The 12468-nt window shown below is 31.9% G+C and overlaps 1 protein-coding gene across 1 annotated transcript in view; it reads left to right on the forward strand.

Annotated features, from left to right (window-relative positions):
- The first annotated feature begins 1845 nt into the window (after positions 1-1845).
- Positions 1846-12468, forward strand: part of LOC137925450 (proton-coupled zinc antiporter SLC30A2-like) — a 57799-nt gene continuing 47176 nt past the window's right edge. The window contains exon 1 of the mRNA XM_068768893.1: positions 1846-2174. Within this exon, the coding sequence (XP_068624994.1) occupies positions 2043-2174 (132 nt within the window). The 5' untranslated portion in view covers positions 1846-2042. The remainder of the gene's footprint in view (positions 2175-12468) is intronic.

Raw genomic sequence — 12468 nt, forward strand, 5'->3', positions numbered from 1 at the left:
ATTGATATTTATTCCCTTACATGGTTTAAGTAGCTAATTATAAAAACTATAATAATGTTTGAATTTTTTATTTTTTTTATTGTATAATGTTTGTTATGGAACCAAATTTATTATGCTGTCATAATAAATCAATACATTTGCAGTACAAACCTACAATACATTTATATTTTGATCTGAAGTAAATTCAACCTGCTAAGATTATTTTTAGATCACGCAAAATAGCAGCTCCATGTTATGCTTTTATGCAGAAAAATCTAGTTGTCTTGTGTGGTAATATCCTTTTAAATTAATGCAAATATTTATAAATCTTAAAAATAATTGAACTAAGTGATCCAGAGCAGGGTTCGGTAAACTGTGGTTCATAGCTCACTTTTAGGGTTTTCTGTACTTTTTTACTTTCATTATGTTTAGACTGAACTGGTAAAGTGACTAAAGAACTTAAATATAATAGAACCTTACTGTGAAGTATAAACCATTATGAGAGAATGAACTATGAATGACAATTAATATTGTAAAATAAATAAATATCTTCATGTTGTATCTATGTCAATATTTCCTAATGTGCAGCCCACACCCCACAGAGGGGCGATTCCAAAGTGAACTTAACGCGATTTTAACCTTTTGCTTTAATTTAAAAATTATGTGGTACATAGAGAATTTTAGAAAGGCTATGGTGGGGCATCGCGCATAAAGAATTAAGAAGTACTGATCAAATATATGAAGTAATGCTCAAATATATTTAATGAACCTAAAAAATGTAATTGTATGTACCTAGTTATATACCAAAAAAAATGAGTTAACAAGAAAAACTCTTAAAAGATGATCCTAGATTGATTTTAGACATTATGTATATGGCTCCTTTGTTACCAATTTGCTGACACCTAGCATAGAATGAAAGTTAAGTGTGTTTTCAATAATTTTTAATTAAAACTATTCACAGTTTTTTTTATTTTTTGGTTTACACTGCATTCGTTTTATTGCAAACGTAAAATATACATGTATACAATGCATTATAACTTCTAAAAGCCATTTTTAGCAAGGTATTTTATTTAGGAAAAACGGAATGAAACTGTCTTTATCACTTTCATATCTGAATGTTTTAGTTACGCGTTAACTTCTGAGATGTAACATTCAATTGTATGTAATTTTATGTAAATTTATTAAAACACTAAACTAAACAGATTGTTTTTTTTTTCAACTACTACAAACCCCTTACCTTATCAAGATCGTGTCACTGTTGTTATTTCACCGCTTATTTGTGAAATAAAAGTATAATTACGGAAGAAATTCGATAAACTAACCGCCTCTAGAAATATAATGTTTCCTACTTTATAACGTTTGTTGTCACATAAAGTAACAGTAACTCATATTTTTAAATTGTTTTGTTACCTGACAAAAATGACATTGTGTGCATTTTTATTACAATCCAAGTATTCATTAAAATGTAAATATATTAAGAATAGCTTTCGTAGTTTAGATATGAATGTCATTACAAAGTAAAATTGCCGCCAAAATTGAACCGAAGACTACTCTGAAGTGTGCTACGATTTATGAGACGTAAACGTCAGCTACGCTTCGTGCAGGAACATTAAACATTATTATGACTAATTTCAGTTTTAAGAAAAAAGTATTACAACCATAATAAACATATTAATATTAATGGAATAAACTAAGAAATATTTACTATATTAATGGCCGATAATTTTCAAATATTAATTGATTAAAGTATTATGAATCTTTAGTATAATTTGATTTCAGAACTTTAAACTTTGTCAAATTCCTCGACTGGTTGCAGACTTCACTCCAAAATTACTTTAATGTACTGCTTGATGTTGCAGTTGTTGGTTGTATGTTGAATTGGTAATCGTGAATTAAAAATATTTAACTCGTATTTAATTGTTGCCGTTTCTAAAATTAGTGTATTTAGTGATATAGTTTAAATAAATATTAGCGTAATATTTATACGAGATTATTTATCATACGGATATGTGTTAAAATATAGTAGAAAAATCTCTGTGTTATCGCGATAACCAGGCGCCAGAATGTCTGATGAACCAGAAGCAAGAATGTGGGACGACGAGGGTCCACGATACGAATCCAGGAGTCGGGGAACGTACTTCGAATCCGCATTTGCTTCATCTGAACACCTGGATAGAGCCCCGTTACTCTCTGAGGTAAGAGAAAATCCATCGCGTGAAGAATTTTTTTTCTAACGCTACTATATTTTCCTTCATTATTATGTACTTCCGTTACAATTTTGGTTCGTATTCAATTATTTGGATTTCGATTTAATTCATCTGCTACAAGTAAAATGTGTAATATTTTTGTATATTAATTATACGATATCCGATCCAAATCAACAAAGTAAACACTGGTAAACATTACAAATTCGTGTATTGTGGTTATATCTATTCAGATATTAATCCTTGATTAGATAAAAATTGTGTCTTCAAAGAAAATTATCTACAGGATGTCCTTGTAGGAGGTGTAATTATATAACTGGTAGAATTTTAAATTTATAAACAGATATGTTTGTTTATTGTATTGGCCAATTTATTATTTTTATTAAGAAACTATAATCGGTAATTATCACAGATAAAAGAGATTAAGACATAATTAAATTTTATTTATTATTTAATGAAAATACATCTTCTATATAAATCATTGTTTTTTTTTTCATCTGACAGTTATTTCATTTATAGTTCTTTTTAAATTATGTTTAAAAATCGATTTTAAAAATTTATAATTATTTTGTAAATTTAAATTTCGAATTTATTTTCTGTTTACTTTTAATAATTTTTAGTGAAATGATCTCAGCTAATAATAATAATTCAATATTTGATTATTGTATTTTTATTCATCTAATTTAAAGGCATACAAGTTACATGCTTCTAATACTCCAAAAATATTAAAAGTATTCTTTTTCTCCATTACCTGTGTTTGAATTAAATAATAAAGCAAGATTATTGTTTGTATAGTAATTTGGGTATATTTAACACATTTATAAATAATTTTATAATGAGTCAAATTAAGATTATCTATCTTTACATTTACTTTAGTTCAGTAACATGTTTATTTTTATAAATTATAAGGAAGTCAACAATCATTTTAATTGACATAATCTGTGTTTATTTAGATTACCATGAATGCTTTACATTAGTTGTGATTACAATTATAAATTAATTATTTTTGATAAGATTGTTATGCCGATAAATACTGAACTGTAAACCTAGATTATTGTTATTATAGAAACATTGAAATTCAGCATCTTCAGTAATATGTTTTACTGATTTACACATTATCTATGATATTTAGAAATTACAAATTAATATCTACTATTTATACAAGCCATATAAGTACCAATTAAAGTATTTTTCTTTGGCGAGAAAATATAAATATCATATCTATATCTTGTGTATATTTATGAGGAGTATTTTTAAAAAATAATAATGACTGGCAATTCATCATTTACACCCTAATTTCAAACATTCGAATTTTAATTTAAATTAAAAAAAATTATAAAGCAGTATATCTATTATAAAGAGTTTTTTTGTAATTTTTTTTTTACTATTGTCAGGCCAAAGATTCTTTTGAATATATTTTTTGTAAGTTTGTTGCTCTGTCTTATTGTATACGTATCACGTAGTAGGAAGCGGGATAATAGTCGACGTGATTTTTAAACGCGATTGTAAAAAAATTTAAATTACGAACAGGTATTTTTAAAACATATTAATACTTTTTACAAGAATTTTATTTGACATGGCCATAAATATTTACTTTTTTCTTTATTTTCTAATAATTAAAATAAATATTTGACGACGAAAAATGGCAATATTATTTTTGAAGTGATAAAAACCTATGTTAAACAATAAATTATATTGAACCATCAATAATAAATGATTTTTTTTGTTATACATTTTTAAAACGGATAAATTTGTTGTGGGGTTGTTTTTCGGTGTCGCTCTGTAGTATTTATTTTACAGCAGCTCCTAATAGATACCGAACTCTTTGTATTTCGTGCGACAGAAATAACGCTCTACGAAGCCGAAATTAGCCGATTGTCTCTTTCCAAAGGTCGATGTGCAATATTTATCGCCGGGTACTGCATACTTATATCAGATATAGCTGAAATGGAATCAAAACAATCAGGCGACATCGCTGCCAAGGATTCTTGTCATTTAAATATTCGTTTATTGAATAATAAGCCTTATCCGTCAATTTACTTATGTTTTGCAAAATTTTATTAAATAATATTATTCCGTTTTTTACAAATGAAATAGATACTTTTTGCAGACGAAACTTTGATACAGACAGTTTTTTATAATGCCTTGTAAATACACTATAAGCGTCCTATTTTTTAAATTTAAAGATAGTTATATAGCAATTCAGTATTAAGTTCGCCGTGATACGTTTTTATGGAATATTGGTTGGAAATATGGAATAATGGTTAATTTTTTTTCAATATTATTTTTTAACACAAAAAATAGAAATTAACGTTTTTATAAATACCATTATAAGGTGCATATATAATGTATTTATTTATTTTTATGGCAATAATTTAAAAAATACATAATATTGATTTTATATGTCTATTTTCCATACCCGTAAGTGATAAGGGTGGTCCACCCCTAATTTTTTTTTAGACAAAATTTTTGGTTTTTTATTATTTTATGATACAGCATACAAAAATACACACGACCCTAAATTTTCACCCCTCTACGATCAACCCTTATTTTTTATTTGATAATTAAAAACTTTAATTTTTGTATGCAAAACAATGTTTGCGTATATATATATATATATAAGATTTTAAGGTACAGACTTATAGATACCATAAGTACAAATTGGCATCATAAGTCTTTTATCATTAAAATACACAAAGTAATTTAAAAATGTACAAATACTATAGAATACGTGTAATTGCGGACTTAAACTCTTTCAGTTTTCTGCATAATTACGCTGAACTCAAACACAAAGGTAGTCGCTGCAGTTGAAGCATTAAAGTGGTAAGAGAGTAAAACATCTACCCATTTAAATGCGCACCTTTAACTTGGAGCATTAAATTATTTTCCATCCACAAAATGGCCTCCGTCTAGTCTCTCTATAGAGTTTAAATCTTAATTGGAATCGGTAACTTCATTTAATTTTAAACGGTTTTCATTTATAAGAAATTGTAAATAAATTTATCGTTTAATGATATTTCATTTATAAACGTATCTTTAAAGTGATTGAAGATGATTGTAAATTGAAATCGTTAGGTAATTATTTAGTTATTTACTTTCCTAAGTAAGAAAAGGACCAATATTTAGCCACTTCCGCACATGCAGTAGTAGTCGTGCGACAAAGTGCACCGCTTGCCAGCCCGCTGATAAATGCGCATGCGGCAAACCGATTAGTGCCAAACACGGAGTCAAGGCACTAATCGGTGTAACATAACTCCTGAAGATGCCCCGTGGAGGGGTGAAACACGTGGTGAGTGGTTTGGCAGTGGCAGTTGTATACTTTGTTGCACGACTACCACTGCATATGTGGAAGTGGCTAAATGTTGTTGGTCCTTTTCTTACTTAGGATGGACTTCCGCAAGGTAACGCCTGATTCCATTAAAAATTCTTCGTGCAGCCTCGGTATCTTGGTACTTCTGCGTATATCATCATTTCTAATTCGAAACTCCAAGCGTATCCCTTTCCATTGCTCTTTGGGTAACCTCGATCCTTAATTGCCTAGCAAAGCCTATTAGAAGATTTGATTTATTATAAAAAGTACACATCTAAATACATTTCAAATTTTTTGTTACGTTTAATATATTATATGGAAACAATATCTCGGAGCCGATAACAGTTTCCGGTCTCTGCGAAGCGTTTTTATTACACAACTATATTATATTTACTCTGTGGTTTATCGATTTAACATTTTAAAATACGTGCTGGTGTCGTGCATGATTCTAGGGCAAGTAAATTACGTAAAATAGTAAATATTGTTAGAAAGAGATATAAAAATGAGTCAATAATGTGATACTAAAATTTACCCGGTGATCTAAAAGCAAAGGTGATGAAAGGCAGATGATATATAAGCGATGGATACATAGAAATTGCGAAAGACAAAAGTAGAGCACGAAAGGATTTGTGAAAACTGAATTATTTACCTGAATATATACATCCCGGCACCACACATGGCAGGCAGTACTGGTGGTCCTCAAAAACGGAAGCCAAATAAACAGAAAAAAAATCTCATCGCCATAGATATTTTACTTGCGATTCAAAATATCTAATATGTCAATGTCATTACTGGTTTTTACTTCTTTGCCCAATAATAAAGAAATACACAGGAGATCTCCCATAATAACCATCATAACACATATATTGTATTGTTAGTGGAATTCTCTTTTAAAGATAAAACAAAGGTGAAATGATGTTTTATAGAATGAACATAGTTATATATAAATTCTTAAATTAATCTGGAAGGTTGAAATAAGTATCTTAATCATTTTCATCAAGTCGGTCGATTGACGTCAGCTGCAAGGCATATGTCTCTGCCAAAGATGATCACGATGATCAATCTTGGGCTGCCCGCATCAGCGAGATACCTCAACTTGGATGGGCGTGCCTACGCCGCGTCTATAGGCACACTGCACTGTTGAATAGTTTGACCCCAATAAAAACATGCCTTAATGTATAAATATATATAAATATATAATATTAGGGGTACCAGAAAGTAAAAATCCATTTATTTGTTACCGCTCCGGCATTGAAAATTTGTATACTAGAATGCAAAAGGTTGTTGATAACGAAGGTGAATATATTGTTGATTAGAAATATAAACTTGTTTAAAATGTAGTCGTGTGAATTTAACTTAAGAAAGCGACATTACTTTTCGGTCCTCCTTATATATATACTAGCTGATCCCGCAAACGTTGTTTTGCAAAAAAAATATTTATAATTTTCAATTTAAAAATAAGGGTTGATCGTAGAGGGGTGAAAATTTAGGGTTGTATGTATTTTTGTATGTTGTATCATAAAAAAACAAAAACAAAAAATTTAGTCAAAAAAAAAATTAAGGGTGAACAAACCTTATCACTTAGGGGTATGAAAAATAGATAGTAGCCGATTCTCAGACCTACTAAATACGCATATTAAATTTGGTAAAAATCGGTCAAGCCGTTTCAGAGGAGTTCAAGTTCGAACACCGTGACACGAGAATTTTATATATATATATACTACTGTGACCACTGTGTCTGATCGAGTCATCACTCTGCTCTGAAGCGGGCATTGACCAAGAATTATATTTAGATCAGACAAAGCGATTTGTCATTTCTAGATCCGATTGATTACTCTATTAAGCGTTAAGCGTCTTTAATAAGTACTTAAATGTAGTAGTACATATATATATATATACTACTGTGAGCAAAAAGTAAGGTGAAAGTGTCGTTAAAAACTCCTGCGCATCAGGAAGACTGGTGAATGTTTTTTCCTATGCAGTCCTGTGAATTTAACTTAACAAAGCGACGTTACTTTCCGGACCTCCGAATATATTTCAAATGATTTGATTAACATTTTTTTTTCATTATATTAAATCATCGAAGCGTATAAAATGTTTAGCACCCCGAAAACAGTCGTATTTCCTTTGCTTTTTTATCATCTCTTCCTAAAATAAATTGATCAATTTTCGCTACATCAGTGCCGCCGTGTTAAAAGAACGAAATGTCAAAGAAAATATCTTACGGAAGTAAATAAATATTTCTCATTTCGAAAGGAATTCCTTACGCTGATGTTGGCAACATTTTTATTATGCTTCGCTTTTTATTGTTGCCATATTTCTTCTTTGCGTCGTTAAATTTTGTTTGTAGATTTTATATTTCGAAAATTATAAATGTTTTTATGATTTTATTTATTGTTAGAAACATTCATACACGGATATAAAGACGATGGAAGAGTAGAATTTCTCAACATTTTCTTTGATTTAGTACAAAAAAATCTTGTTTGGTAAAAAGAAAACAATTTTTGATATTGATCATTCATGTGTCTAAAAAGCGAAATGACTTCAACGGAACAATTAATTTTAATTTTTAGAATGTAAGGATCCATAGGTTTATTATTATTACGTTCATACAGTATGTACAATATTCAAAATTCATTTTACTTCACTGTATTTGACGAACAAGATTAATTTTCCAAAAATGCCCAACCCATGCGTTAGTATAAAGCTACCGAAACAGTTGTACCGCGCCTTAGGTATGCGGCGAGACGGAGGAGGGGAAAAGCGTGTGAAAGGATCGACCGCTCCGTTCCGTCAGTCCATCGTCGGCGCTTGAGCTCATACTAATTTACAATTTAAATATGTATTGTATTTTAATAATAAATGAACAGAACAATACGTTTACTATGACTCTTTATATATGTTCTACGAAAATTTATATATATATCTGAAAATATGACCAACTATCCAAGAAGCCCAGAAATTGACAATTTATGATTGAAACTGTTCTTTTTTTGAAAAAGTTTTTGATTATTAAATGTCAAAATCTTCGTCGTCGTTTATTCCTATGTCCTCAAGAAGGGCAGAAGGCGTCCACAGTACGTTTTTACGGGCTTCACTTCGCTCCACGTCATTCCAACTGCCTTCACTTCTGCAGTGATCATTTGCCGCCAGATTTGTTTTGAGCGACCACGTCTTCGCTTTCCTTGAAGATTCTAGGGCTTGTCATTTAAATTCTACTGAGTAACATGAAACTTGCTTTCTTTATTTAATAAACTTTTGTGTTATCTGTGGCGGACTTTATGCAGAAATAAATTTATTATCTAGGAAGCTAAACTATTAAGGGTAGACAGGCCTTATTCCGCCGCCGCGCCGCCATTTGCATAATATCACCCGACTACCCGAGTTAATGTTTTATGCATAAAGCCGGCTATTCACGCGCCTGACGTGATTTTCACAAATTATTCTGAATAAATTTATTACTCGGGTGTACATGTCGATAATTTTCGTAATCTATGTGACAAGATTATCAGTTGCTTTAATGTTATTTACTGTTATTATAACAATATTTATTCACTTGAATATAAAGCAAAATGTTCCACGTGTATTTTAATTACGTTTTAATTTTATGCGTACGTGTTTTCTAAGATAGTCACGTGTTCCGTTTGGCATTGTACCTTAGCTATTGGCATAGTCGACGTGATTATATTGGCAATTGGTCTTTGTATACATTTTAGAAATACACTGTACGTAGGAATATCAAAACTATCGCTAATAAAACTGACCTTTATTTTTATATAATAATTTTTTAGTAGATTTTTTTAAATTAAAATGTTGATAAAGGCACAAAAAATTCCCTGTATAAGGCTGTTTTCAATCTTTTCTATTTTAAATGGATTTGTTTTGATAGATATATCCAGTAGCGGAATGATTAAATGAAAATGATAATGATCTGTATTTTTATTTCTTTATTTGTTAATAATGAATATCTTTAATTCCGTTTTGCGAGTTGTTTGGTCGACACAAAAAACCAATTAATAGCAAAATCAGGGATTCTCACAAAAAATTAGCTATTGTACAACACGTTTTAGGTTCAGTAGGTTTTTATATTTAAGTAAAAATTATGCGATATTCTATTGTTTGGTGATGATGATGTTTTTAATTATTAAAGTACATCGTAATAAGTATAATTAAGAACAAGTGACTGATGCAATGTCGCAAATATTTTTTTGGTTTACTGTTATATGTGTTGTAATCGGGATGCAGGGATTGAATTTTAGTCCTTCGTGGGGCATAAATATTTATTTTAAAAAGGACTTCTAACCTAGACTGCGCACGCTTCGTCTTTCAACCGTCTTCTGTCTCCCTTCCTCATACACTTCTCGCTTGCACCATCTGACGTTCCTATTCACGTATGCTATTATGTTCCATTCCACATATATATAAATAGAGTATAAAACGTGCTAAATCACAACCTTTTTAAAAAATTAGTTAATAAATATTTATTAGACCTATGATTATTTTTCATTTAATTAATTTTTCTTTTCAATATCTTTATTTATTCTGTAGCAAGCGCGATCCAAGTCAATTTGATGTATTTCTTAATTATTGTATTTATAATTATGTATACCGTATTTATTATTAATATATATGCTACATATGTATGTATATATGTATGTTATGTATATATGTACACGTTAACTACCCGTTATTCATACTTCTACTCTTTATATACAATGGTTGTCTGGAACTGCCTCGTGTGATAAAGCCGTATTGTACTTTATCTTTACTATTACGCTACTATGTATATATTGATAGCTTGTACAATAAGGAATATTGTTTTCTATATACAATGACAAATATAAAGAGACAGAAGCCTAACTTAATTGTCAATAATGAAACTTAAGTTTACTAACTCCAAGGTATTTCAGGAATATCCTATAAATATAACCTTCAGTGGGGACATCCACCTGTCTTCTTTTAGCAGATTGAACTCAGCTGCTTACGCTTTTCGAACAGTCAGACAGCTTATTGACACTAATACAGCCAAACTTTATTGCGTACTGTCCTATGCCATATTACTTTGGAGACAACGTGGCAGATATTCAGTCAATATAAGTTAAACAAAAAAGAGCAATATCGGCCATTTATTGCATAGGAGCTTGGAATTATTTACGAGAAGGTTGCATCGCAATATATGTATAATGTTATGTTTGTACGCAAATACATTCAAAATTATTTGACCAGTGATAGATAGTGTTAATACAAGGAATTAAAAAAAAACTGCACACTTACAAACTGCACACATACATAAATGAAGAATTATAAAAATAAAAGTATATACAATAAAACTCCAAAAACATTTTATTCTATCCAAGAATACTATACTGATGTTAATGCGTGGAATTAAATGTTGTCGCTGCTCACTCGGGAAGCTAATTACTGTCGCGCGCTCTTTATAAAACTATATTTGTACAGAGCAACTGTTGATTATCTCGCTGGCTCTCAGCAGAACTGCCTTCCGAACCAACGACAGCTGGGGGAACAAGAATGTTGTTATTTTTTGTTGATTGATAATTCAATTCGACTCTGTGTTTGGCACTAATCGGTGTAACATAGCTCCTGAAGATGCCCCGTATAGGGGTGAAACACGTGTTGAGTGATTTGGTGGTGGCGGTTGTGTGATTCGCATTGTTTGCCGCATGCGCATTTATCAGCGAGCTGGCGGGCGGTGCATTTCATTGCACGACTACCACTGCATGTGCGGAAGTGGCTAAATATTGGTCCTTTTCTTACTTAAGATGGACTTCCGCGAAGTAACGCCTGATTCCATTATGATATTATGATAATTCAAATAAAGAATATTTTAATTTTGATTTGAAACAGTTCCAATTTTTTGTACTTATAAAACATTTTCTGTATAAATTTTTAACAAAGCGTGCAGAGATCTCTTCGTCCAGTAACAAAGTTCACTTGACAATTTCAATTCTTCGTTAAAAATAATATTATTCAATGATCGGAAGCGAAGGCTCGTAATGAATCGTCAAGTTCGACCGCCATCTTGACATAATCCGACGTGCCACTTGACACGGAAATTATTCATTCCGTTCCCGAAGCTCTCCGCATAACAAGCGCCCGGAGGCGGTCTCGCGGAGTAAGTGGGCCGAGCGACGTTCTTCTTGGCTATTGACAACGTTTGAAGATTATAATCGATTGGGAAACTTGTAACAGAGCTGATATTAACCCTTTCGAACAGCGCCTTTTGGCGCTTGACTATAGGCGATTTTATTAACAAACAGCGCCTTTTGGCGCTCAACTATAGACACTTTTTATCAGCGAACAGCGCCTTTTGGCGCTCGGCTATAGACGCTTCCTTTCGATGAACAGCGTCTTCTAGAGCTCGGTTATAGACGCTTTCTCTCAGCGAACAGCGCCTTCTGGCGCTCGGCTATAGACACTTTCTCTCGGCAAATAGCGCCTTTTGGCGCTCAACTATGGACACTTTCTCAGCGAACAGCGTCTTCTGGCGCTCGGCTGTAGACGTTTTCTCTCAGCGAACAGCGCCTTTTGACGCTCAACTATGGACACTTTTTCTCAGCGAACAGCGCCTTTTAGCGCTCAACTATGGACACTTTTTCTCAGCGAACAGCGCCTTAGGCGCTCAACTATGGACACTTTCTCAGCGAACAGCGCCTTTTGGTGCTCAACTATAGACACTTTCTCAGCGAACAGCGCCTTTTGGCACTCAACTATAGACACTTTTTATCAGTGAACAGCGTCTTCTGGCGCTCGGCTATAGACGTTTTCTCTCAGCGAACAGCGCCTTTTGGCGGTCAACTATAGACACTTTCTCAGCGAACAGCGCCTTTTGGCGCTCAACTATGGACACTTTTTCTCAGCGAACAGCGCCTTTTGGCGCTCAACTATGGACACTTTTTCTCAGCGAACAGCGCCTTTTGGCGCTCAACTATGGACACTTTTTCTCAGCGAGCAGCG

The sequence above is a fragment of the Battus philenor genome, unplaced genomic scaffold (assembly GCF_028537555.1).
Source record: "Battus philenor isolate CCGP_79_NKW_IND1 unplaced genomic scaffold, ilBatPhil1.0.hap1 SCAF_27, whole genome shotgun sequence".
NCBI lineage: Eukaryota > Metazoa > Arthropoda > Insecta > Lepidoptera > Papilionidae > Battus > Battus philenor.